Source organism: Chlamydomonas reinhardtii, chromosome 9 (assembly GCF_000002595.2).
Source record: "Chlamydomonas reinhardtii strain CC-503 cw92 mt+ chromosome 9, whole genome shotgun sequence".
NCBI lineage: Eukaryota > Viridiplantae > Chlorophyta > Chlorophyceae > Chlamydomonadales > Chlamydomonadaceae > Chlamydomonas > Chlamydomonas reinhardtii.
In genome coordinates, this window is record NC_057012.1 from 161,464 (window position 1) to 186,899 (window position 25,436).

The following is a 25,436-nucleotide window of genomic DNA, read 5'->3' on the forward strand; positions in this document are numbered from 1 at the left end:
TTCAGGTGCATCTATGAAGGAAGTTCGGTTCCTTTGCTCTCTTGCGGCGCTCACGCTGGCCCACGCGTGCAGATGCAAGCACGGCACGCTTGACGGCACGACCTGAAGGCAAGAAGGGGGCAAGACCAGGGGCACCCAGGCGCACCCTTGTAAGACGGACCAGGGCCCGAGGCCCACCTCCCAAGAGTCCCAACCCTATAAATGACTTACGTATGAGCCATCACCGTCGCATGGCTGCTCTGGACGCCGCTCTGCAAACCCGTCTTCTTGCAGCTCTCCACGCCTGTCCACACCCTGCCCCAGGCACTACGCGGCCCCACACCCCTTTCTCGGTGGCCCTACTCAAGCTGTACTGTTTTTCTGTTTACAACTGAAGGCTCTGCCCTTGTCCCGCTCATGTGGTAACATCTTCTTGCACTCGCTAAGAAGGCATAATGGCTGGTGTTGCGTCAGCCACAACACCAGCCGCTACAGAGAATTGAGCTCAAGTTGGTGAATAGATAAATGCTATAATTGTCTTGGAGGGCTGCACTCCAAGACAATCCGGTGCAAAGGAGGGCATGTTTGCAGCTGAGGGGGTGTCAAGTCGTGCCAGTGTCGAAGGACCTGCGGCGGGTGACAAGCGGCTCACTAGCAAAGTTACAGATTATATCTGTTCCAGTCTAATGATACCGCTCACACGCAATTTTTATCATTCAGATTATAAACATCTTTCCTTGACTCGAACAAAGGTGGACTCGCGTACTTGCGGTGATGTTAGTATTCCCCATCAATATCTATCCATAACAGCAACATCAGCTTGACCTTGGCTTCGGGGCGAGCATGGCTGAGCCCGGCGAGGACTCGTTGCCCGTCGACGGCTTGGCTGAAGTAAACGAGCAGCCCGCGTCTAACCCGGAGCAACAAGCAATTGTCGACGTGGCGGCACCTGCGGAGTCTGCTCCGGACAGCGATGGAGATGGGGTTGCCGAGACTTCTGAACCAGCGGACGCGGACGAGCCTGCGCAGTCAGGCAGTGGTGAAGAGGCAGCAATTGCAGATGAAACAGGGTCAAAGCCTCCGGCCGAGGCTGTGGCAACGGGCACGCCTGAGACCATGCCTGAGGAGCAGCCTGCTGAGGAGCAGGAACCGGAACTTCGAACGGACGCGCCAGCGGCCGACGCTGAGGCAACGGACGCGCCTGAGGAACAGCCTCAGGAGGCTTCTGCAACAGAAGCAGCGCCTGGGGCCGAAGCCGTTGAGGACGTAGGCGCGGCGGCAGCGTCAAACCAAGACGAGAAGTGTACGCCAGAAGGGCCATGCAGCGCCGTACCTGACGGCGAGCCGCGGCAGGCCGACGCGGAGGCGCCTGTGCCTACACCTGCTGCTGCTGCTGCTGCTGCTGCTGCTGCTTCTGCAGCTGCAGACCAGCAGCTCGCAGGAAAGCCGACCACTGATGCCGCTGATGGTCTTACTGCTGAGCCAACGGACAGGGTGCCAGTGCCTGACCCCCAAGCTGTGGGGGCGCAGGATGGTCCTGCTGGAGAGCAGGCGGACGCTGAGGGCGCGGCTAGCGGGGGGCCTCTAGCCGCGTCAGCCGAAGAGGCCGCAAATGCTGGTCATGCTGCTGGTCCTGAGGACAGGGCCGCTCTGGAGGCTGCAGCTGTGGCGGAGCTTGATGCTGCAAGCGCAGGCGCAGGCGATGCTGCGGCAGCCGATGGGGCGGCATGCGCCCCCGCCACCCCTGACTCACAAGCGGAGGACCAGCCTCAGCCGCATGCCGTAGCAGAGGCTGTCACCGCCCCAGCTGCTGCACCTCCCGCTGCTCCAGGCTCGCGGACTAGCTCGGCGCGCTCAGCTCCTGTGGCCGCAACGGTTGCTGCGGCCGAGCCCGCTCCCCGACCGCCGTCTGCCACGCCACCAGCTGAGCCACGGCCGCAATCGGGCTCGTCTCGCACCCTGCCTCCACCTGCCCCGCCGCCGTCACTGCCTCCCGCCTCCGCTGCCAGCAGCGGTGTGGCCCAGCTGCTGTCGGTGCACGGCCTGGACACGCACCGGCGCAACAACCTGGTGCTGCTGGACGAGGACACCGCCGCCAGCTGCATCGCGGGGCAGCTGGTGCTGCTCAGCCTCAGCACCGGGGCGCGCAGGTACCTGCCAGGCCGCGATGGCGGCGGCGTAGGCGCGGTGGCGGTGCACCCCAGCCGCACGCTGCTGGCGGTGGGCGAGAAGGCGCGGCCGGGGCCCGCCTCTGCCGGCCCCGCCGTCTACATCTACTCCTACCCGGGGCTCGAGGTGGTCAAGGTGCTGCGCGGCGGCACGGAGCGGGCGTACTCGGCGCTGGCATTTGACGGCGAGCGCGGCGACACGCTGGCGAGTGTGGGCCACTTCCCCGACTTCCTGCTGACGCTGTGGGACTGGCGGCAGGAGGCCATTGTGCTGCGCGCCAAGGCGTTCAGCCAGGACGTGTACGGCGTGGCGTTCAGCCCCTACTTCGAGGGCCAGCTCACCACCTCAGGTGAGGCTCAGGCAATGGGAGTCTTGGGGCCTCACAGTTGCAGGCAGGGACCTTCTCATTTGTACTAGGGCTAACTAAAAAAGGACTGGTGGTGCCGTGTGCAGCAGGGCGCGCTGCTGGCCAATGCTGAGCATTGCTTTCGCTCCTACCTCCCCCGCGCAGGCCAGGGCCACATCCGCTTTTGGCGCATGGCCTCCACCTTCACCGGCCTCAAGCTGCAGGGCGCCATCGGCAAGTTCGGCAATGTGGAGCTGAGCGACGTGGCGGCGTTCGTGGAGCTGCCCGACGGCAAGGTGCTCAGCAGCACCGAGACCGGAGAGCTGCTGCTGTGGGATGGGGGGCTGATCAAGGTGCGCTGGCGGGGAGCAGGGTTGGAGTGTGGGCGGTGGAGCTCAGTAATAAAGCGGGTTGCACTGCGGCGGGCGTGGCATGGCGTGGCGGGTGGACACTCCACACATCCTAGCTGACCTGGCCATCTCCAACTTCACTCCGCCCCCAGGTGGTGCTGACGCGCCCCGGCAGCCGGCCCTGCCACGACGGCCCCATCGAAGCGCTGCTGCTGGACCGGCCCGCCGGCCGCGTGCTGAGCGCGGGCGCGGACGGTCGCGTGCGGATGTGGGACTTTGGCGCCGTGAATGACGCGGAGCCGCGCGAGGACAGCCACAGCCTGGAGCTGAGCCCGCTGGACGAGGTGGTGGTGGCGGAGGGCGCGGCGCTGAGTGCGCTGCTGGCGGACTCGGGCGGGCGGCGCTGGGTGGTGGCGGACAAGGCCGGCAACGTGTACACAGTGGCGCTGCCACCCGCCGGCCCAGTGGGTGAGTCGGGCAGGGCTACGGCATCGCAGGCTACATATAGCGGGCCGGGCGCATCTCCTGGATGGCCGGGCACACATGTGCTGGCCAGATTGTGCTGACCTCCTTGCGTTGCTGGCTCAGGAAAAGGCGCAGTGGTCACGCGCGTGGCCTCGCACCCCGCTGGCGCGGTGGCGGGCCTGCAGCTGTCCGCCCGCACCCACACCGCACTGGTGGCCTCCGCGGACGGCTGCCTGCGCGCGCTGGACTACGTGAGCGGCGCCGTGCTGGCGGAGGCGGCCACGCCTCAGCGCATCACCGCCTTCACGCCGCTGCCGGCCGCCTCGCCCGCCTGCCCCGGCGGCGCCATGACGGCCGCCACCGGCTACCGGGACGGAGTGGTGCGGCTGCACGCGCGCTGCGCCGAGGGCCTGGCGCTGGTGGGTGTGGCCAAGGCGCACAAGGGCGCGGTGGCGGCGCTGGCGGTGTCGGCTGACGGCGGGCGGCTGGTGAGCGCGGGCGAGGACGGCTCCGTGTTCTTCTTCGACCTCACGGCGCAGCCGCAGCCCGGGACCGGCGTGCCGGGCATGCCCGCCTGCGGCCTGCTGGCGCCGCGGGCGTTCATCAAATTACCCTCGGGCAGCGGCACGGTCACGTGCGGCGTGTGGGAGGCGGCGGAGGGCGGCGGCGTGCTGCTGGGCACCAACCGCGGCACCATCCTGAGTGTGCCGCTGCCGCCGCCGGACCTCAACACGCACCACTCGTACGAGTGGGCTGCCGGCACCTCCGCCGTCAGCTCCTACCAGCTGGTGGTGCCCAAGCCCAAGCGGCCCAAGAAGAAGAAGGGCAAGAACGACGGCGAGGAGGGCGACAAGGAGGGCGGCGAGCAGGATGAGGGCCAGGGCGGCGAGGACAAGGGCGGCGAGCAGGCGGACGGCGAGGGCGGCAGCAAGGAGGGCGGCGAGGAAGGCCGGGCCGCGGAGGAAGAAGAGGAGGAGGAGGCGGATGATGAGGCGGACGGCGGCGCGGGCGGACCGTCCTCCACCACCGGCGAGCTCATCTCGCTGACCCTGGCGCCCAATGAGCCGGGGGCGCTGCTCGTGACGGCGGGCGGCGTGGGCCATGCCGCACGCAAGGCGTGGCGTGTGCGGATGGGCGAGCCGCTGGCCGCCCCGCTGCTGGAGGGCTTCGCCTCCGCGCCCGTCACCTGCCTGGCTCATGCGGGGCCCGAGGGCCGCCTGGCGCTGCTGGGCAGTGGCGACGGCCTGGTGCGGCTGCAGGCGTTGGAGGAGCCCTTTGGGTCGGCGGCGCCCGGTGCGCTGCCGCTGTGGGAGGCGCCGCTGCACGACATGCAGTCGGGCCGGGTGAGCGGCCTGGGGCTGTCGCACGACGGCGCCTACCTCGTCACCGCCGCGGCGGACGGCGCACTGCATCTGCTGGCGCTGGCGCTGCCGCCTGAGCTGGCGCCGCCACCCACCACACAGCCCGGCGACGAGCCGCTGCCGGGGCCGGCGGCACTGCCGCTGCGGCCGCCCGACGTGCTGGCGGCGGCCGCCTACACGCTGGAGGAGGAGAAGCAGCAGGCCGAGCGCGACCAGCAGGTGCGCGAGGCGGAGGAGAAGAAGCTGAGTGTGCGGCAGCGGCTGGGCCTCATACGCGCCGAGTTCGAGGCGTTGCTGGCGGAGAACGAGGCGGCTCCGGAGGCGCTGCGGCTGCCGCGTGCCGACCTGGAGGTGGACCCGGGGCTGCGGGCGCTCATGGAGGCGGAGGCGCTGCGGCGCGAGGAGGTGGCGCGGCTGGAGCTGGCGTGGGAGAGCGAGCGGCAGCGGCTGGGCCTGGCCAAGCTGCGGCGCTACTTCCTGGACGGCCTGGAGTCGGAGCGCGTGGTGCTTCACTCGCTGCGGGGCAGCAGCACCGTCACCACCTTCCGCGTCGCCAAGCTGTCCGACGAGACGCGCGCCGAGCTGGCGGCCATGCGGCAGGCGGCGAGGGCGGCCGCAGCTGCCTCTGCCGCGGCAGGCGGCGAGGGCGGTGCCGGGGGCCGTGACACAGACGCTCGGGGTAAGGGCAGTGATACGGGAGGCGGCCCCGGCGGCGACGCTGCCGCCCGGGCGCGGCTGGCCGAGGCGACTGCAGCTCTGGAGGAGGGCACTGCCAGCGGCAAGCTGAACAAGGCCGACCTGCGGCGCCTGGCCCGCAAGCGGCGTGAGGCGGAGTGGGCGGCCTTCAACGGCACCCGCCCCGACGACACGTACGACAGCCCCGCCGACCTGGCGGCCATTGAGGAGGCGCGCCGCACCATTGGCGACTTTAAACTCAAGTCCGACCCCAACTACGTCGTGCCCGAGGTGCGTAGGGGCGCATACCGGTAGCGTGGAGGGGGGCCCTTTGGTCGTGCGCCCCCAACTGGTAGGTGTATTAAGCCTGACCTGCGTGTATGTCCGCATGCCTACCACGGCACCCGCTCCGTGCTCGTCCCTAAGTATGACTCCCCACCGCTGACTGGCCGCTCCGCTCGCGCAGGAGGAGCGGCTGACGCCGCAGCGCAAGCGGCTGGCCATGCTGGAGCTGGAGGAGGCGCTGCACGACATCGCCGCCGCCTTCAACGCCAAGTTCTTCGCACTGCGGGACGTGAAGCGCAAGGTGCTGGCGGACGTGCGTGTCAAGCTGGCGGCGCTGGCGGAGCTGGCGGCGGCGGCGGGCGCAGCAACGGGCGGCGCGGACCCGGACGCCACCGCCGCCGCCTACCTGGCGCCCTTCTCCGGCCTGCCCAGCGGCCTGCTGCCGGAGGAGGAGCCGGCGGAGGCGCGGGAGGCGGTCACGGACGCCGACCTGGCGGCCTTTGCGGCGCGCAAGGCGGAGGACGAGCGCAAGGCCGCAGCAGCGGCAGCAGGCGGGCTTGGCGGCTTTGCAGGGGCCGCCGCCGGGCCCAAGAAGCCCGCGGCCGGGGGCGCAGCACCGGCTGGTGGCGCTCTTGCTGGCGGCGCAGCGGGTAGTGGCTCTGTCGCGCACGGCGCTGGCGGCCCCTCTGCAGGCGGCCAGCAGGGTCTGACGGCTGCGGAGGAGGCGCTTGCGAAGATGATGGCGGCAGTGCCTCAGAGCGAGCTGGAGAAGGGTCTGGCGGCCTACAACCGGAGGCGGGTGGAGCATATGCGCTCCAAGCTGAGCGAGGAGATCACGGCCATGCTGGATGCCTTTGACGACGCGCACTCGGCACTCAAGGCGGAGAAGCTGGGCCTGGAGGCGGACGTGAAGGCGGGCCAGATGCGGCTGCTGGTGGGGCTGCAGGAGCTGCAGCTGCTGCGCGAATTCGACAAGCGCGAGAGCGTGCTGCTGGCCAAGCGCCAGGCCAAGCTTGACGACAAGCAGGAGATCGTGGACAAGATCGCCGAGTGCACCGACAAGCTAGAGACCAAGCGCCTGGAGCTGGAGGGGCTGGTGGCGCGGCGCGCGGCTGTGGTGGCGGAGCTGGACGCGGTGGTGCCCGAGTCCGACCCCTTCCGCGAGGCGCTGGTGCGTGTGTTCCACCGCCGCATCAAGCGCAGCAAGAAGAAGGCGGGCGGCGGCGGCGGCGAGGACGACTACGACAGCGAGGAGGACGAGGAGGACGAGGACATGGGTGAGGGGGCTGGGCGCTTGCTGCCTGTGGTCAGGATGGAACTAGGCGGGAAGTGATTTGGCTTCAGGCCGACGCCGAGCCCGCATCCTTCCAGGGCTAGGACTGCTTTACCAACCACCTGCCGCCCATGCCTCTGCAGGCGACGACGAGGTAGACGATGACGATGACGGCGGTGAGGAGGTGTGCCCGCCCGGCTGCGACCAGTCGGTGTATGAGCGCGTGTGTGACCTGCGCGAGAAGCGGCTGGACGAAGAGGACATGATCGCCGAGTTCACCAAGACCATCGAGGTGCTGCGCAAGGAGAAGGAGGCGCTGGCCAAGAAGCAGCGGCTGGTGGAGCAGGGGCTGGCGGCCGTGAACGCCGACATGGCGGAGTTCCAGAAGGAGAAGCAGGGCCGCCTCAACCAGGTGGAGGTCATCGTGGCACTGAGAATGCACCAGGTGAGCGGCGTGTGCAGGGGCTGGCGGGAAGGAACAGTGAGCTGCACAGTTAACTGCTGGATGTGTGTATGCGCGGCAGTAGGGGATGCGGGGCGCGCTATCCAGTCCTTGCCATGTCTGGGGGGGGCGGCCGGGCGCGTGAGTACCGCCTCCTCGCCCATGACCGCTCCCCGCTGCCCCTGCTCCCACAGATCGAGTACCTGCTGGACGGCTGCCTGCCGGACGACCTGTCCGCCTGCCTGGTGTTCAGCGCCAGCCAGCTGCGGCGGCTGCAGGCGCGTGTGGACGAGCTGGAGGAGGAGAAGGCGGGCCTGCGCGCCGCGCACAAGGAGCTGCGGCGGCAGCACGCGGCGCTGCTGCGCGACAAGGCCGACAAGGAGGCGCGTGTGGCGGAGCTGGAGGCGCGCGCGCACGACGTGCAAATGCTCAAGTTCGGGCAGGTGATTGACCTTGAGTTGCTGGACCGCGTCAGCAGCAGCCGCGGCACCGAGGAGCTGCGGGAGGACCTCAAGAAGCAGGTGCGTCCCGATTGGGTGATGGGGTGGGGCAGAGGGTATGGGCACGTGTCGGACAGGTGCGGGGCTACAGCTTGCGGTGGCATTGCTGGCCACGATGGGAGTGAGCATGCACATGGGCTGCCAACCCGGCTTAACAGAATAGGTGTAGGGGTACCCTCAAGGTAGCAGCCATACCGTCTCGCGCTTCCTGCCACGGTCCCTTGCGCTACCACACTACACCCACACACGATCTGGCCACCCCGGCCCCGACCTTGCCCCGCCAGGAGCTGGCCTATGCCCGCGAGCTGGCTGAGTGGGACGCCAAGATCAACGCGCGCATGGACGAGCTGGTGGTGCTGACGCGCGAGAACACCGCCTGCCTCAACGCCGTCAGCGAGCTCACCGCGGCGCAGCGGCGGCTGGAGAGCGGGCTGACCGCCACGCGCAAGGGCCTGTTTGCGGACCCGGTGCAGCAGCGGCGGGCGGAGGTGGAGGAGCGGGACGCGCTGGTGGCGCTGGTGAACGCGCAGGCGGCGGAGCTGGACCGGCTCAAGGGGCAGCTGCTGGCGCTGAGGCGCAAGGACACCAGCATGTACGCCTAGTGGGGCGGCAGGTCGTAGTACGTCTGCTTGCCCGGGTCAGGACAGTAGCAGAAAGACGGTTTTGGGAAACGGACGTGTGCAATGCACATTATTGCTATACACTGCACGCTCCCACCATTGCACATACCGGTATGTCACGAGGCCGCTGGAGCGGCGCCCACAGACAACCCTGTAACCCACAGCCAGTTTCGCCTCCTATTGTGAGCTGAGCCCCCGGAGCGAAATGATACCCAGGGGGCGAAGCGCCCCAGCATCGCCCCTGTACGTTTGTGCATGCCTGCATGCCCCTGTGGCTCGGTCGACAGCAAACGGCTAGGCGCGAGGATGCCAAAGGTTTGCGCAGTAGCCAAACCCGCGTGTTGAGCGCGCCTCAATGTGTCACAGTCCCGAGTCTCGCGTCCGAGCCCAGCAGGTGCTTGCAAGGGTTAGGTGCTCCTGGGTAACAGGAATAATGTGTGGAAAGGAGTTGGTGGCGTGACGTGGCCAGGGACCAATGGTGCCGGTGACAGCATGTATGTGGCGGTGCCTCGGACACGGTGTTGGCGTGCTTCCCGGCCGGCCGGCCCCACCGCTCCACTCCGCCACGCCCGCTTACCCTGGACGTGATAAATGCGGTGTACCCGTATGTGGCGTTCACTGGGTGGAGCTTGATGCCAACGGCGCCAAGCGTTCACATCCCTGAGTGGGGCTATTCAAAGCTGACACCCAGTGTCCATGACCGGGATTGATGCAGTGATTACCAGCATATCAATAACAAATCTCATGCCGTGGTGGCGATAAGCACATAAACGCTACTGCGTGTACAAGCTCATGCGGAAGTAGGGCAGGCTCGTGCTGGCGCCTCGCCAGCTCTCCTCCCCAGCCGTCCGGCCTAGGTCCGTTGACGAAGGGAGCTAGATGGGTTGATCCCGTCTCAGCGCGAGCCCCAATACACCGTTCTAAGTGGTCGTGTGTCCTAGGCGCAAACTCAAAACATTGCTTCGGCGTGTGGGGACGCCGCGTTGGCGAGAGCCGCGGATGGCCCTACTACCGTGGACACCCATCGCACACCCATGGAGGGAACTGTATCCTGGCATCTTGACACCCAGCCTCCTCACGCGGTTGCTAACTAGCCTTACGGAGCCTCCGAAGAATAAGTCCATTGGCAGTCAGGCAGTCGACGCTACCGAATTTATTTGAAGGGGTGTGCACCGCATGTTGTTATGGTGCAGATGCAGGCACGAATCCCCAGCTTTCCCTGTGTTCCTTTCATGGCCACCACCCTCGACGCCAGCCACAACAGCATATGAGTGATGCTCGGGCGACATTTATACGCTGCAACTATGCTGCCTTACACCACCTAACAGCTACACCACTGGATCGCTGTGAGCCCGAGCTCAGGCACCGCCATCACCGCCTCTCCGCCGCGCCCGCCCTCGCGCCGCCGCCGCCAGCCACTCCGCCCGAAGCGCCTCGTACCGCTCCGCGCAGCACGCCTGCCACAGCGCCGGCCCCTCCCCGCACGTCTCTGTGGCGTTGCCGTCATAGGCCCTGAACCAGTCCAGCGTGCGCCTGTTTTGACTGCCGCCCGGCCCCCGCCGCATCTTGGCCAGGAACTCGGACAGCGAGCGCGTCACGTAGTGGTGCAGCGCCAGGCGGCTCCAAGACACCGGCAGCGACTCGGGGCCTTGCACCGGCAGCCCCAGCTCATTCACCGCCACCCCGCCGCCTATGTACACGAACTCGTGTGGGTTACCGCCTATGGCCAGCACCGCCGACATCCGGGCGATGGTCTTGATGTGCCGGTTGTCCCACGCCGCGGCCGGCGAGCAGGCCGTGTAGGCCTCCAGGGTGCCCGCGGTGGGCCGCTGCACGTGGCCACTGCTGCCGAAGTAGCGCATGTTGACGCCCACGCCCGGGTACTGCTCGTAGTGGCGCAGCAGCGCGCTGATGTTGGGGCGGGCCACGGCTGCCTGAGGGGGAGGCGGCGGCGGCGGCGGCGGGGAGGCGGCGCTGCTGTTGCGCGGCGGGCTGCTGTCGCGCACGATCAGGTATTCATCCGCGTCAATGAACGCCATCCACATGTGGTCCCGGTGTGCAAAGTCGATGCAGCGCTGGAAGGCGGTGCCCTGGCTGTAGTCGGCGAACACGCCGCCGCGGCGAGGGGAGTGGTGGCGGGGGTCGGCGTCGTAGTGGTACTCCACCAGCCCGCTGCGGATGAACGGCAACAGCATGCGCATGTTCGACAGCGGCCGGCTGCTGTTGTAATCCATCACGTAGATTTTGCCGAAGCCAACCCATTCGTGATACAGGATGAACTCCACCAGGTTAAGCCCCTCGTCCTTCACATTGGTGCATATAGCTGCATATGCGCCTTTGCTGCGGTATCCTGATGCAGGTACGCTGTGAAGGAAAACGAGCAGGACAAAGACTAGCTGCAACATCGCCACATCTTTTGCATGCGTGTGCTTGTAGGTGTGCTAACTGTCAATGCTCAATGTTAAAGCCTTTTTAAGTATATCGGTGTGTCATAGGTTGCTGCCGTAGACCAGTGCAACCCCCCTCCCCCCGCATAAACCCAATATCCCCATCCCCGCATCCTTGCCCATTCCCATTGTTTGCGACGTCAATATGTCCGCCTTAGCTACCACGCTCTCGATATCATGTTCTGGGTTAATCAAGGGCTTCCTGAGGCTCATGCTACCACCCTGATGCGGCCACTCGACTAGTTTTTGGGCTGAGCACCCTGAGGCGTTTAGCCCTCCACGCTTTTCACGACCCTAGGATTGCCCCTGTCCCTGCGTGCCCAGCACACCAACGCCAGCCCTCACACTTTCCCGGCTCCGCAACTGCTGAGCGGGTCTGGCTTGTGCAGCGTGAAGCCGCGCGCCTGTGTCTCCGGCGGCAGCTCCAGCGCCCGGTCCAGCGGGTGCAGCAGCTCGCAGCGCACAAACAAGGCGTGCGTGAAGGCCTGCGCGGCGCATGCGGGGTTCAGCCCATAATAGCAAGTTTCCAACCGCTAAGCAAAGTGTGCTCCAGGACAAACCATTCAGGCCTCTACCCGCCCCGCCTCGCCCTATGAACGGCACGGATACAGATGTTCACCTCTGACCGCCGTGCACCAGGTTGTAGCAGTAGCAGTAGCCGTGACCCGCCGCCAGCCCCACGAAGGCCGCCAGCGAGGCGCCGTAGTGGCGGCTGCAAAAAGGACAGCACCATTTCCGGCCAGTAGAACAGGCGGAACATAGGCGGAACGGTTTGTTAACGAATGGAAGGTAATGGTTCCATGGTTGCCGCCCTTGAGTCTCGTGAGTACTTGGGACATCGTGCGACAGCAAGGCGCACCAGGCTCACGCGGCCGCCACAACGCCAACCTCCTGCCCGGAGCGCACACATGCTCTGGAGTTCACCGGAAGTAACGCACCAACCGGTGCGCAACGGCAACAGAGCGAGACCCCACAAACGGGACAAGATATGTGTTTCCTCTGGCATGGGACAAGCGGGCTGCGCCCACGCCACGTCTCTAGCCTGAGGCCGCAAGCGTCTACCTCATCTCCCAGACATAGCCGGGGTCGGTTCGTATAGGCACAGCCCGCCATGCGTCCAGCCACGTCCCGCTGCCAAGCAACAGCACAGCCAGCAATCACCCAAGCAGCAGGAAATCCTCTAGCCACAACACTCCTCACTGCTGCGGCCTACCACATACTGTGCTGTGCTATGCTCGCCAGCAAAGACCGCTAGCCAGCCACCGGCCGGCCTCAACCTGCGCGCCAGCGCTGCTTTGTGGGCGGCGCCGCGCTCTCCTCCTCCACGTGGCCTTGCTCGCCCCGCTCCGCTACGCACATGCATGCCGCCACTGCTGGGCCCAGGGCCGCTGCCGCCGCCAGGGCGCGAGGCCCTGTACCGCTGCTGCTGCTGCTGCTGGTGGGGCCAGGCCTTCCACGACAACCATTGCCGCCTCCGCCGCCGCGGCGCAGGGCCGCAGGCCGCGCTCTACCAAGCAATATCTCCATCAGCGCGTGCCGCATTTCATTGCAGAGTTGGCGTCGCGGCCCTGCGGTGCAACGTTCAACCGGGCGGCACCTGAGCCTGTCTAATACCTGACCCGGCCCCCAGAACTGGACTGAACCTGTGCCAGACTTACCCACAGAGTACCGCAGTGTTGGCACACTTGGACATCGCGGACATAAACGGGAAGAAGCCCTCAAACGGAGAAAAACCCCAGGGCAGCAAACGCGACAACAAACGGCACAGGAACCGGCGGCAGTACAGAACCCAGACGAGCATGGCGGGCACACCGCGGCACGCGCAAACAAACCCGCCTTAGGTCAGCAGGCACCCCAACATGCGGGGGCAGCCGAGCGCGCGGGCGTGGCGGCAGGCGGGCGCACAGCAGCGGAGGGAGCGGCAACGACGACGGTGACCAGCATGGGCCCCGTGGCGGGCCGGGCCGGGCACCCGGGGACAACCCAGTGCCGGGCGTGGTCGCGGCTGGCGATCCGCTGGCTGTCTTTGAGCAGGCAACCCTTAGCCCCATGCGCATTGTGGGCGTTGATCCCGGCGTAGGCAACTACCTGGTGGCCTGTGTCGGGTCAATGCCAGGCTTCTCACCGCACAGCTACAGTGGCCGGCCACGAGCCGCGCACGTCTGGCGTGGCCCAGATGGCCAGGCTCCTGGGCCTGCGCAGCCCCACCTTCAGCGACGGCGGAAGCGGTGGCGGCGAAGGCAACAGCGGCGATGGCAGCGGCAGCTGCGGCGGCAGCAGCGACAGCAGCGACGGCATCGGCTGGGGCAGAAACGGAGGTGGCGGCGCAAGGGGGGCGGGAGGTGGAAGGGCAAGGGCGAGGGCGGCGGGGCACGCGCCAGGCCGCCAGCACACGCATCAGCGTGCCGCAACAGAACGGCGCCGCCAGCAGCGCGCCTGCATTACCCGGCTGTCTGGCGCTGGCTACCGCCACTGCACGGGCCAGACAGGCCGTCGGCTGTGGCAGCAGGCACGGCTAGCGGAGCAGCCGGCGCTCAAGCGCTGTCAGGCGGGGATACGTACCCAGCGCGCGGGTGGCGTCGGCAGCTGAGCATGAGCTGCGAATACGCTACCTCTTCTCTGGAGGTGGCGTGGACGACGCGGCGGCGGCTGCCGGGTCTGCGCCTGCGCCGGTGCAACAGTACGGGCTGTGGCAACTGCTCCGTTTCTACCGTCAGTGGGGCCAGCGGCGGTGGCGCCTGACTGTCCATGTGCGGACGCAGAAGGTGGGGGTTGAGGGGAGGGGGCCAGCAGATGCACCCACACCAACTGCATTGCGCTGACGCTACACCAATGCCACGGGTACAGGTGCTGAGCACACGGCGCAGCAGCTGCCTGGTGGAAGGCCCAAGGAGGAGGTCATTGTTGGCTGGGGCAAGCGGTTGCATCAGCAGATTGGGGCGGGGCCCAAGCCGGGCACTGCTCCGCCTGCTGGTGGACAAGTACGCGCACCTGGTGGTGTACGTACACATCACAAGCAAGATGAAAGCAGACGGGGTGGAATGAGTAGACAGGTGGTCGGGTGGACAGGATGGGGCTCGTGTACAGGTAGCCGGGTAGCCAGCAAGGTTCACACTGTACTCCTGCCCCCTCCCTCCCCAGGTGTGTGCGAAGTGCGGGCGGCGCTTACTCGCTCGGCGACGGGCAGCGCTGCCTGCAGGCGGTCGTACCATGGGGGGGCTCACGTGCTCACCAAGTCCAAGTGTGCAACCACTGCGGGACGGTGTGGGTGAGTCCACTTTGCGGGCGGGCGACTGGCTGGGTGATGGCTGGCTGGGTGACGATTCATTGGGGCTCAGTGGGGCTCAGTCGTGGGCTCAGTGGGGCTTAATGGGAATGACACGTGGATGACACGGCTTGACAGTGGGTGAGGGCTCAGTGGGGCTCAGTGGGTGATGGCTGGGTGAGGGCTGGGTGACGGCTCAGTCGTGGGCTCAGTGGGACGCACTCACTCTACCCTCCCGACGGTGCAGGGACGTGACGTCAACTCCGCAACCAACATCCGGCACGCGCTGGTGGAGATGCTGCTGGGGCACAAGCGACCTGCATCGCTGCAGACTGGCGGCGGCGGCGGCGGCGGCAGCAGCGGGGGCGCGTGCGCGCATCTTGGTAGCGGAGGGGGCGGGAAAGGCCACGTGGAGGAGGAGAGCGCAGCGCCGCCCAAGAAGCAGCGCAAGCGCGCAGGCTGAGGAGCCGGCTGGTGTCTAGGTAGAGGTCCGCGGTGGGGCTGGCAGGGCATGCATAGCGGCATGACAAGCAGTACGGCTGTTGACAACTGTGCTGCGTCTGGCTGTGGTTGGCTCTGCTGTGGCATCGCGACTGCTAGATGGGCACCTGGTTTGGCTATGTGCCTGTGGAAACCGACCCCGGCTATGTCCGGGCGATGAGGTTGTTCGGCCTCAGACTGTGGAGGGGCTCAGCCCCTTTTCCAGTGACCGGGGAACACTTGTCGGTGGCGAAGCGGGCGCATGTTGATAATACTCAGGGGCGGCGGGCGCGGGGGCCGGGCCAGGGGCGGGCCAAAGGGTGAATGGTGAGGAGTCCGGGGCGGGGTGCAGCGGGGGGGGGCGCGGCTGCAGGGGTGATGGCGGCGAGGGCAGATTGCATTGGTTACAAGAGGGACCTGCTGACGCAGTTCACGAGCCAGTGACGTGGAGAACGAACACCCTTCCCTGGACCCCAGGGGCGTGCCGCCTGCAACGCCGTCGAGGGCATAGGGGCGGCAGGCATGCGTGGTGGCAGGGGCGATGGCGGCTGGGGTGGGGGCGGCGGCGGTGGCGTGAGGGCTGGCGGGGCTGGGTGCGTGGTGGTGGCCGGTATGAAGGCGGGCGGATCGCCGGGGAGGGGGGCTGCTCGGGGGATCGGGGGAGCGGGTGCAAAAAAATAGTATAATGGGGGTTCTGGGACAGCTCCGACTAAACCCCAACTAACTCATGTACGGCACCCCCAACCCCCTCAGCCGTACAGGAGCTGCAATTGGGTGTCAGTAGCTGCCGCGGGTGGGAGCTGGTAGTTGCACGGAGGGCCGGTTGGGAAGCTGCCGAGCCAGGGGTATGAACACAGGTCGTTGGCGCGAGTCGGGTAGCTGTACGAGTGGGAGCTGGTAGCTGCGCGCGGTGTCGTTTGGGAAGCCTCGTGTGAGCTGCGTGTAAACTCAGATGGGATGCATGGGGCTGCACTTTTTCCGGGGGTTGGCGCCAGCCGACCCCCGCCGCGTGTGCTGCACACGTGTAGTGAAACGGGGCTGCACTGAAACTGGCGCGGCGGGGGCGGCGCCGCGCTGTGGGGCGAAAGGAGCGAGGCACAGAAACTCAACGGAAACTCGGAGGAAACTCAGGGGAAACTCGGAGGAAACTCGGAGGGAACTCGGCGAAAACCTCCTCAGTTCATGGTAACATGAATAGAAGGGATACCGTCGATAAAGCGATCGGTAGAAAGAATAATTTATAATTGATTGCTTTTCGCTGAGAGTGAAGTTCAGGCCCCATCCGCATGCAGGCATGCTTGGGGCACGCCCAAAAATTTCGCGTTTTAAGTAGTCGTGCGACTGCCCTGACGCCTAACTTCGGGGAACGGGGCCTGCCCTAGAACCGTCTGATGTCGCTGGGGGCACACTGGGAACGTATGAAGACGCGCACCAGTGCTGTGACCACGGGTTCTCCTGCCGACCACAGAGTATGCTGCACTGCTGAGTTGGAGTCTGGAATCAAGTACCGAGACTGTTAGGGTTTGTGGATAGTGTGGAGACGGGGAATTCGCTTAAGGGGGGAACGGCTGATGGCTGAAAGTGCTGGGGAGTGCAAGGTACCGCAGCGGAATCTAAGGTGGGCGTGGGGCTGTGGCCTAAGGTGACGCCGCTGATCCGATGCTGTGGCGACTAAGGTACTGGCGTCTGCGTCGCCGTGGGGTCTGATCTTAGCAGAAAGGGGAGTCTTGGACTGGAGGGGGACTGCAGGGGGGGTTGAGTGAGGGAAGTAAGGGTAGCTGACACGAATCGTGGCTGGCTGGCGAGTCAGGGGAAAGGCGCTGGGGACTTGGTCGCTGCGCCCAGAGTTGCTGCCAACCGCGTATAGCCGGTTGTTGAGTGGCACGGGACAGTTAAGTCAACCGTATGCCGTTACAATTGCAGGGGTGTTCGTTAGCTCAGAGTCAGGTGACCTGGGGATGGTTGGCAGGTATGCGTCTGCTCAACACCCGGTGCTATGGTCCAATATGGTCCAATACAACCGGACCGCTGCCTAAACACTCTAGCCGGGTGCCCCATTCCGTCGTACGACCCTCATTCCGTCGTACAATCCCCATGCAGGGCCGCAACGTAATGCAGGCGCTTACGTAACCCCTGCGCAACGTGGCACACGCCCTTACGTAATCTGGATTACGTAATCCACCTCAACTATGAGTCGCCTACAGACAGTAATTGGGTCCGCGTGCTGCGCTAGCGGTCGCCAAGTTCAATCCCTACCGTCAACACATGCAGCCTCCAACCGAGTGCAGTCAAACCGGGCTAGCAGGGGAAGACAACTCACGTGTGGTCACCGCAGCATGGGGGGGGGGGGAGGCACCCCGTATCAAACCCACACGCCACTAACACGCCTGTCCCAGACATCAACCTTTTCTCACACGCCCCATCGACTCAAACATGCGCTTATGCGTCTCTAATCTTTATGCTTTTGAGGGTGGGGCTAATCCCTCGACCCCTCCACTAGCCTCAGGGCGCGTGTCTGTCTTCCCTGGGCATGCGGGCATGCAGCTGGTCAATCAATCACCGCCCGGACTATCTCGAAACGTCCTGAGTTCATTTTCAACTTAGTCGCAACATCATAAGACATTCACAATTAAGCTCACGCCAGACACGAACACGACCTGACTATGACACCTGCACGTGCAGCCCGAGGTGCAGCCTGAGCCCAAGCCCAGCGTGCAGCCCGAGGTCACGGCGATAGGAAACGCCTTACCAAACTCCTTACACACAGCAAACACATGCCTGACTTAGCGTAGCGGCCCAACCGTTCCGGACGCGACGGCAGTGCCTGGTTTGGCAGGGGTAACCGACACGCAACACCACCGAGACTACCACTTAAGACACTTGTACACCAGGGGTGTGGCGCTGCACCACGGCCCAATCACAGAAGGAAAGAGCACACACTAAAAGACTGCTTGCACACTGAAACGTAACCCCTCCGACCAGCCTTCAGGCCGACTTCCGCATTACACTAAGCTACTAAGCCGCTACATGGCTACACGGCACACAGGTTCGACACACATATTTCGTTCCCGTACCTGTCCAATTTGGGAAGACACGCCAAACTGAAACCCTGGGTGACCCTTAATCATGTCACCCTGCTGAATGGAGAGCGACAAACACTCTTGTTATACTTAAGGGAGTGGGGCGTACAGGCCTATACCCCCAGCCTAGGCCTTGGCTGTCTCACGTCCAGCATCTACACAACAGCCTCCTGCCACGCCTCCTGCCTCCTGCCCGGGTGTCACTTGCTGCGCCACTGCGCCCGGCGCACCATCTGCCTGCCGCACCGGCGAAGGCGCAGCATGAGGTGCTTCAGCCACCAGCGGACCACAAATGCCCTCTTGTCCTGCGCCATCTCAGCCGCAGCGGTGAGGTGCCCGGCTGCCATAAACGTGGGCACGTAGCCCAGCATCTCCGTCAGCTTCACGGCGTACACTACGACAATGCTGATGGCGACCATCGCCCAAATGAATGCCAGCTCCAGCTGGTTGTACAACGCAAAGAACTGTTGAGCGGGGAATACCTTATCGGTGGCCCATAACGAACATGACGCAGATTAGCAGCAGCATCAAGGACGTCCAAATCCAGGCTACCTGTTCAGCAAAGGACCACGCAGCAGACAAAGGCAACGGGGAGAGTGACAACGCGACCGCCCTAGCGATGTCAGCGGCCACAGGCCCTAAGTAAGCACACCGGCAGTGCGCCATCCTGGCTGCTCCATACCTTGCGTCTCTCTTCGCGCCGCACCCGGTTGGCCGTGGCCTCCAGCTGGCGCGCCAGCTCCTCCTTCGAGACACTCGTCGTCGAATCCTGATACGCGGGGTCGGGGACAGCCTTTTAGTCGTGTGCGACCTTCCATGCTGCATCACACAGGCTGGTAGGCTTCGTTCGCACGACCGGAGGGCGCACACCGGAGAGGCGGGGCCGCACCTGCTGTTCTGCGGCCCCCGGAGCCGCGAAGCCGCTACCGGACGTACTCATCCTAGTCGTCAAAACGCGCGTGCCTCGGCCCAGGTGGGCGCACCGGTAAGCGCCCACAAACCGGTGGTGCGTTACAGCATTTATCGGCGCCCTGAGTGTAAAAGATTGCATTATGATATGATGTGGACTATACTGGAGCAGTTGTACAGCCCCGGCTTTGCTACTCTGATTTCCCAGAAGTGTTGAAGTGGCGATACCTGCCCGACCCCCTCATTGCACTTGCAACGACTCCAGGGTGGGCCCACTGGTTTTTCATCTCCCAGGCTCTGTTGAGCAAGCCGAGTGAATAATACATACTCCTATGCCCTACAACGGCTATAATAATGCCTCCCGCCACGCCAAGCGAGGACCGAAAACCATTGAGCATGTCCTCAGCTCGCGACGCTGGTATCTCTTGCCGTCCAACTGCGAACAACAGAATGCATTGTAAATCGCATCCGAGAAGTCGCGCTGACACCAACGGTGGTGTGGGTTGCAGCCGGAGCCGTTGGCTTGGGGCGCCGACCCTCGACGCGCGCAGGGGCCCCTGTCCAGCGGCACCGGCGCGTTCCCTGCATCGCCGCATCCCCCGCCGCCTCGGAATGCGCCGATGCCGCCGTACAGGAGGGGGGCTGTAAGCTTGAGTGCCGCAAGCATGAGGCTGTTGGGGAGTGATTGGGGAGCGCAAGCCAAGCCAAGGCCACACACCCCAGCCCCAGCCATGTGCCAACCAGTCGCTACTGAATTAGACACACTTCAAGCCACTATGGAACGCACGATCCGGGCGCACCTGCGAGCAGGCGACCAGCGTCCACTTATGGCATGCTGTACTTGGGGGGACACAAGCGGGTGGTGGGTGGGCAGGCGCCGGTGCCCCGATGTCCCGTGTCAGCATGTCAGCCCACGCCAGCACCCCCGCAAGGCGCAAGGCGCAGGGCTCCGCCCATATGTGATGCCCTTATGATTCGGATCCGTGACTATTTGACGAAGGCAGCGGTAACTAATGGGACTGGATGGTAGGTTGGGTGGATGCGCGGACGCAGCATCGCGTCGCGGGTGTGCCAGACCTAGTTTGGCTGAGATGGACTTGCGCAGACCTCCGATCGTCAGAGAGGGATTGCTCACAGCATAAAGTGCTCGGGCTATCCTCTCGCAATCATAAAGTGATAAAGGAAAGCACGCTGTGTCACGACATGCCTGCGCTGCACGCCCGTTAGCCCTCGTGTGGACCAGCTTGCCATTCAGCGGTGGCTGGGACTCACTGTGCGCGGAGTCACGCGGACTTGGGGGACGGTTTGCAGCAACCCCGGGGTGGGTGGGTGGAGCCAAGTTGGGCCCCGGCAGCTTTCGATGGCCTTCTTTATGGTTGCGATATTACAAAGAAGGGACAATCCGACCAAGCAAGGGTGCCCGTGCACCCAGGTCAAGAGGGACCATCTCCGGCCCGAAAGGAAACCACCCTCCCCCCAGTTGGCTACCGACCTTCCACAACCGTGCAACAGGTCTTCGCGTAATGCGTGTCTCGGCAGCTGCACAGCGAGTCGAAGCTAAGCCCAAGCCCGCCAAAGCCCCACCAACGTACAGCAAACCGCACTAGCGCACGAGGCGCAATCAAACCGGCGAGGCGTCAACGCAGGTACACCGGGCACGTAGTCCGGCGACGCCCACGTCGACGCCCCACACCCACAGCGCACACACCAGAGGCACACCGCTCCCACCACCCACGAGCAAATTAAGGCGAGGGGGGCGGGGAGCCCACATCATCAGGCAACACTAGCAGCACACAGTCACCCGCACCCCGCGAGAGGAACGGATGGTGCGCAGGCACCGTGGCCCAGGCTTTCGGGCGGAGGCCGAGACTGACATATGATTGCAGCCGGCCCCAGAAATCAGCAATAACGGACACACTGATGCGCATGACGTCCGCCGACGTCAGAGCCCGACGCACACGCAAGCCAGTCATAATCACCTGCTGCCGGCCCGAGTCAAGGGCAGACAGCGCAGCCAAACACACTACATCCCACACCGGCGGCGCCAGCCCAGCAGGCGGCTGCACCAGCCAAAGGTCAGCACGGGAGAAACAGTCATCAGCCGTGTCAGGAGGGGACCCCAGCATTGCCACAGCCATGTTCTCCCGCAGCGCCCGAGCAACAACACAGTCCCAAAAGTAGTGCCGGCGGTCCCCATCACACATATCCCGCCCACACGCCCGGCACAGGGGCATTGCCACCCCAGCTGCACGCTGGGCGGCATGTTTGGGGAACGACCAGCACGCATTGGCCGCCACCCGCCACAACGCTTCCTTGTGATAATTTTCCCATTTTAACGCCCACAAACGGGCCAGAGTGCCGGCAAAGGCGCCGGCAGCCGCAAGCGCGCCGTCCGCAGAAACACCAGCATCACGCACATACAACAAACGTTTAGACCGCAGCGCCGCAACCTGGGGGCCCAGTTGCATGGCCGTTCCTGCCTTCACGGAGTAGTTCAACAGCAGCAGAGGCGGGCCCCCGTCCAGGACCCAGCCCAGTCCCCGCACCACCTGGGTCAAGGCCCCCGCCGCCGCCTGTCGCACGGCATCCGCAGGAAGCGGCAGGACCCACGCCCGCCCGCGAGCCAGTCGAGCCGCACGCGCCGCGGCCTCCCAGCCACCTGGGAGCAAGGCCACCGCCGCGGCTATGCGTTCCGCCGCCGCCAGGGGCGACGCCGGCCCCAGGAGCGGCGACGGCAGGTGCCGCCGAGGTCCCCATCCAAGCACAGGCCGCCACACGCTCGTCAAGTACAAGTCCAACATCGCCTCACCAAACCTGGTGCCCCACCCACCCGGGCGGGTGTGGGCAGCACGCACGGCCTCTAACTGGTCATGCGCCGCCACCAACTGTCCCACATACACAAGGCCCGGCAGGGCAAATAAATCGGCAAACGCCACGTCAAAAGTCTGTGCACCATCACACAGTGCCGGATTCGCCCACAACGGCACATGATACACCCAGTCCCCAGCCGCGGGCGGCGCCACCAACGTGATAGGCGGCAAGTGGGCGACCGCCCCCAACAGACGCAAAAACGGTTTGCACTCAGGCGTAACCAACTTGTCCAAAACACGGGACGGGTCGCACCGCACCAACAGGCGCAGGGGCGTGGCCGCTGGATGGCGTGCCCGCAGCCAAGCCTCCGCCACCTTCGTCCATGGCGGCACAAACGCCAGCAACCCACACGCGCCCAGCACACACCGCACCGCCAGTCCAGCTTGCCGCGCCTGCACGTGCAGCTGAAGAGGCAGCAGCCCTACACCACCCAGAGCCGGCGGCACCTGCATGATGTCAAGGGACACCCCCACCGGACGAGCATGGGGTGCGACCGCATACTTAGCCGGCGACAGCCGCCGATCAACAACCGCCGCCACCTGGCCTAACAACTTGCCAACCGGCGCCCACGGCGACGGGAAGCCCGCAAACTCCAGATGGTACAGGACCTTGCCAAGGGCATATGCCGAGGCCGCCGCCGCTCGCCCAAACATCGAAACAGGCATACGCACAATCAAGCCAAGCACCCCCACCACCCCGTCAAAAGCCACTGGCGGGGTGGCCGTCTTCCAATCACCAAAGCTTCTTTATGGATGCGAATTACAATTGAAGGGACAGTCCGACAAGCGGGGGTACACGGTACCCACGCCGCGAGGGACCGTCTCCGGCCCAGAGAGAAACACCCACCCCCTGGTTGACTGCCGACCTTCATAGCGTTACGCGCATGAGTCGAAGCCAAGCCGAAGCCCGCCAAAGCCCCACCGCCACGTAACACCCCTCATCTCGTTTAGGTCTTTTGGCGGCAGCGCCAACGCAAAACAAGGCACGACAGGCCAGTGGTCTGCCGACAGCCCCATCAAACGCAAGCACCACACAAATATCACGTCCGAAGACGATGGCTGGCGTCAGAGACGCGCAATGTCTTGGCCCGAAGGCCCATGTCTGATAGTCTGTGCCGAGGCACAACTGGAACCGGAAGCCAAGCCGAAACACCACCAAGCCACAGCACACCACAGCCCCTCGCAAAGGGCGCACCACCCACCATCCGTCCAACCAACGACCCAGGCCGACCCTCCACACAAGCCCCAGCGGCACTCGGAGACGAGAAGAGCCAACAGTCGCCCGGGCGCCCGGGCAACAGCCGCCCGTGCACACACACCCCAAACCCGGGACTACCCGACTGCGGTCACCACGCGCCTACCGGTCCGTGAACCGTATGCTGCGAGCTAAAACCCCCAGGGCTAAAATCTGCAGAGCCAGGAAGACCGCAGACAGAGACGACGGCTGACTGGACACCACGAGGAAAGGCGCCGAGGAGCACACAGGCGAGGCACCGATGCGCCAGCCGTTGCGCCGGGCCAAGGGCGACCACGAGGGCTACCCACTACCTGCAAACACAGAAACCACTGACAACACAACACCGAAACTCATGCGACCAGCCGCCCACGGGCCGCCATGGAACTTCGAACCCAAAGCTCGGCGCTGAGCGCCTGTCTGAACCCCAACCCTGTCTGAACCAATCTGATAAACGCGCCCGGAACAGGCGACAAAAATTTGGAAACGAAAGCCAAGGTCGACAACTAAGATGTTGTGCGCCCCCACGCGAGCAAAGGCTCGCGGGCTAGGGGTTGAGCCCTAGAGGCTACGTGGTTGGTCGGTCCTTATGGTTGCGATATGCGGGTTATGGTTGCGATCTTCTTTATGGATGCGAATTACAATTGAAGGGACAGTCCGACAAGCGGGGGTACGCCGTACCCACGCCGCGAGGGACCGTCTCCGGCCCAGAGAGAAACACCCACCCCCTGGTTGACTGCCGACCTTCATAGCGTTACGCGCATGAGTCGAAGCCAAGCCGAAGCCCGCCAAAGCCCCACCGCCACGTAACACCCCTCATCTCGTTTAGGTCTTTTGGCGGCAGCGCCAACGCAAAACAAGGCACGACAGGCCAGTGGTCTGCCGACAGCCCCATCAAACGCAAGCACCACACAAATATCACGTCCGAAGACGATGGCTGGCGTCAGAGACGCGCAATGTCTTGGCCCGAAGGCCCATGTCTGATAGTCTGTGCCGAGGCACAACTGGAACCGGAAGCCAAGCCGAAACACCACCAAGCCACAGCACACCACAGCCCCTCGCAAAGGGCGCACCACCCACCATCCGTCAAACCAACGACCCAGGCCGACCCTCCACACAAGCCCCAGCGGCACTCGGAGACGAGAAGAGCCAACAGTCGCCCGGGCGCCCGGGCAACAGCCGCCCGTGCACACACACCCCAAACCCGGGACTACCCGACTGCGGTCACCACGCGCCTACCGGTCCGTGAACCGTATGCTGCGAGCTAAAACCCCCAGGGCTAAAATCTGCAGAGCCAGGAAGACCGCAGACAGAGACGACGGCTGACTGGGCGCCACGAGGAAAGGCGCCGAGGAGCACACAGGCGAGGCACCGATGCGCCAGCCGTTGCGCCGGGCCAAGGGCGACCACGAGGGCTACCCACTACCTGCAAACACAGAAACCACTGACAACACAACACCGAAGAACTCATGCGACCAGCCGCCCGCGGGCCGCCATGGAACTTCGAACCCAAAGCTCGGCGCTGAGCGCCTGTCTGAACCCCAACCCTGTCTGAACCAAACTGATAAAAGCGCCCGGAACAGGCGACAAAAATTTGGAAACGAAAGCCAAGGTCGACAACTAAGATGGATGCGAATTACAATTGAAGGGACAGTCCGACAAGCGGGGGTACACTGTACCCACGCCGCGAGGGACCGTCTCCGGCCCAGAGAGAAACACCCACCCCCTGGTTGACTGCCGACCTTCATAGCGTTACGCGCATGAGTCGAAGCCAAGCCGAAGCCCGCCAAAGCCCCACCGCCAAGTAACACCCCTCATCTCGTTTAGGTCTTTTGGCGGCAGCGCCAACGCAAAACAAGGCACGACAGGCCAGTGGTCTGCCGACAGCCCCATCAAACGCAAGCACCACACAAATATCACGTCCGAAGACGATGGCTGGCGTCAGAGACGCGCAATGTCTTGGCCCGAAGGCCCATGTCTGATAGTCTGTGCCGAGGCACAACTGGAACCGGAAGCCTAGCCGAAACACCACCAAGCCACAGCACACCACAGCCCCTCGCAAAGGGCGCACCACCCACCATCCGTCCAACCAACGACCCAGGCCGACCCTCCACACAAGCCCCAGCGGCACTCGGAGACGAGAAGAGCCAACAGTCGCCCGGGCGCCCGGGCAACAGCCGCCCGTGCACACACACCCCGAACCCGGGACTACCCGACTGCGGTCACCACGCGCCTACCGGTCCGTGAACCGTATGCTGCGAGCTAAAACCCCCAGGGCTAGAATCTGCAGAGCCAGGAAGACCGCAGACAGAGACGACGGCTGACTGGGCGCCACGAGGAAAGGCGCCGAGGAGCACACAGGCGAGGCACCGATGCGCCAGCCGTTGCGCCGGGCCAAGGGCGACCACGAGGGCTACCCACTACCTGCAAACACAGAAACCACTGACAACACAACACCGAAGAACTCATGCGACCAGCCGCCCGCGGGCCGCCATGGAACTTCGAACCCAAAGCTCGGCGCTGAGCGCCTGTCTGAACCCCAACCCTGTCTGAACCAATCTGATAAAAGCGCCCGGAACAGGCGACAAAAATTTGGAAACGAAAGCCAAGGTCGACAACTAAGATGTTGTGCGCCCCCACGCGAGCAAAGGCTCGCGGGCTAGGGGTTGAGCCCTAGAGGCTACGT

General features: G+C 64.8%; 6 protein-coding genes across 6 annotated transcripts; 1 reads left to right on the plus strand and 5 right to left on the minus strand.

Moving 5' to 3' along the window:
* Positions 1 to 22: 22 nt before the first annotated feature.
* On the plus strand, positions 23 to 8,634 carry CHLRE_09g386736v5 (uncharacterized protein). Its single transcript, XM_043065398.1, has 8 exons — positions 23 to 2,497; positions 2,660 to 2,847; positions 2,997 to 3,312; positions 3,433 to 5,636; positions 5,812 to 6,907; positions 7,047 to 7,348; positions 7,540 to 7,866; positions 8,130 to 8,634. The coding sequence occupies exons 1-8, from the start codon at positions 823 to 825 to the stop codon at positions 8,445 to 8,447; spliced, it is 6,426 nt and encodes a 2,141-aa protein (XP_042920694.1). The 5' UTR covers positions 23 to 822; the 3' UTR covers positions 8,448 to 8,634.
* Positions 8,635 to 8,636: 2 nt separating this feature from the next.
* CHLRE_09g386737v5 (uncharacterized protein) lies at positions 8,637 to 10,939 on the minus strand. The gene has a single exon (XM_043065399.1). The coding sequence runs from the start codon at positions 10,868 to 10,870 to the stop codon at positions 9,824 to 9,826; it is 1,047 nt and encodes a 348-aa protein (XP_042920695.1). The 5' UTR covers positions 10,871 to 10,939; the 3' UTR covers positions 8,637 to 9,823.
* A 57-nt stretch (positions 10,940 to 10,996) lies between these two features.
* Positions 10,997 to 11,842, minus strand: CHLRE_09g386738v5 (uncharacterized protein). The gene is made up of 3 exons (XM_043065400.1): positions 11,693 to 11,842; positions 11,549 to 11,624; positions 10,997 to 11,397 (listed from the first exon to the last, which is right to left on the minus strand). Exons 1-3 carry the CDS (start codon positions 11,749 to 11,751, stop codon positions 11,254 to 11,256), a joined length of 279 nt encoding a protein of 92 aa, XP_042920696.1. The 5' UTR covers positions 11,752 to 11,842; the 3' UTR covers positions 10,997 to 11,253.
* Positions 11,843 to 11,896: 54 nt separating this feature from the next.
* CHLRE_09g386739v5 (uncharacterized protein) lies at positions 11,897 to 12,542 on the minus strand. Its single transcript, XM_043065401.1, has one exon. It carries the CDS (start codon positions 12,437 to 12,439, stop codon positions 12,185 to 12,187), a length of 255 nt encoding a protein of 84 aa, XP_042920697.1. The 5' UTR covers positions 12,440 to 12,542; the 3' UTR covers positions 11,897 to 12,184.
* A 4,014-nt stretch (positions 12,543 to 16,556) lies between these two features.
* On the minus strand, positions 16,557 to 19,062 carry CHLRE_09g386740v5 (uncharacterized protein). The gene is made up of 3 exons (XM_001698781.2): positions 18,627 to 19,062; positions 18,420 to 18,506; positions 16,557 to 18,289 (listed from the first exon to the last, which is right to left on the minus strand). The coding sequence occupies exons 1-3, from the start codon at positions 18,675 to 18,677 to the stop codon at positions 18,221 to 18,223; spliced, it is 207 nt and encodes a 68-aa protein (XP_001698833.2). The 5' UTR covers positions 18,678 to 19,062; the 3' UTR covers positions 16,557 to 18,220.
* Positions 19,063 to 22,264: 3,202 nt separating this feature from the next.
* Positions 22,265 to 25,436, minus strand: CHLRE_09g386741v5 (uncharacterized protein). The gene has a single exon (XM_043065402.1). It carries the CDS (start codon positions 25,217 to 25,219, stop codon positions 25,028 to 25,030), a length of 192 nt encoding a protein of 63 aa, XP_042920698.1. The 5' UTR covers positions 25,220 to 25,436; the 3' UTR covers positions 22,265 to 25,027.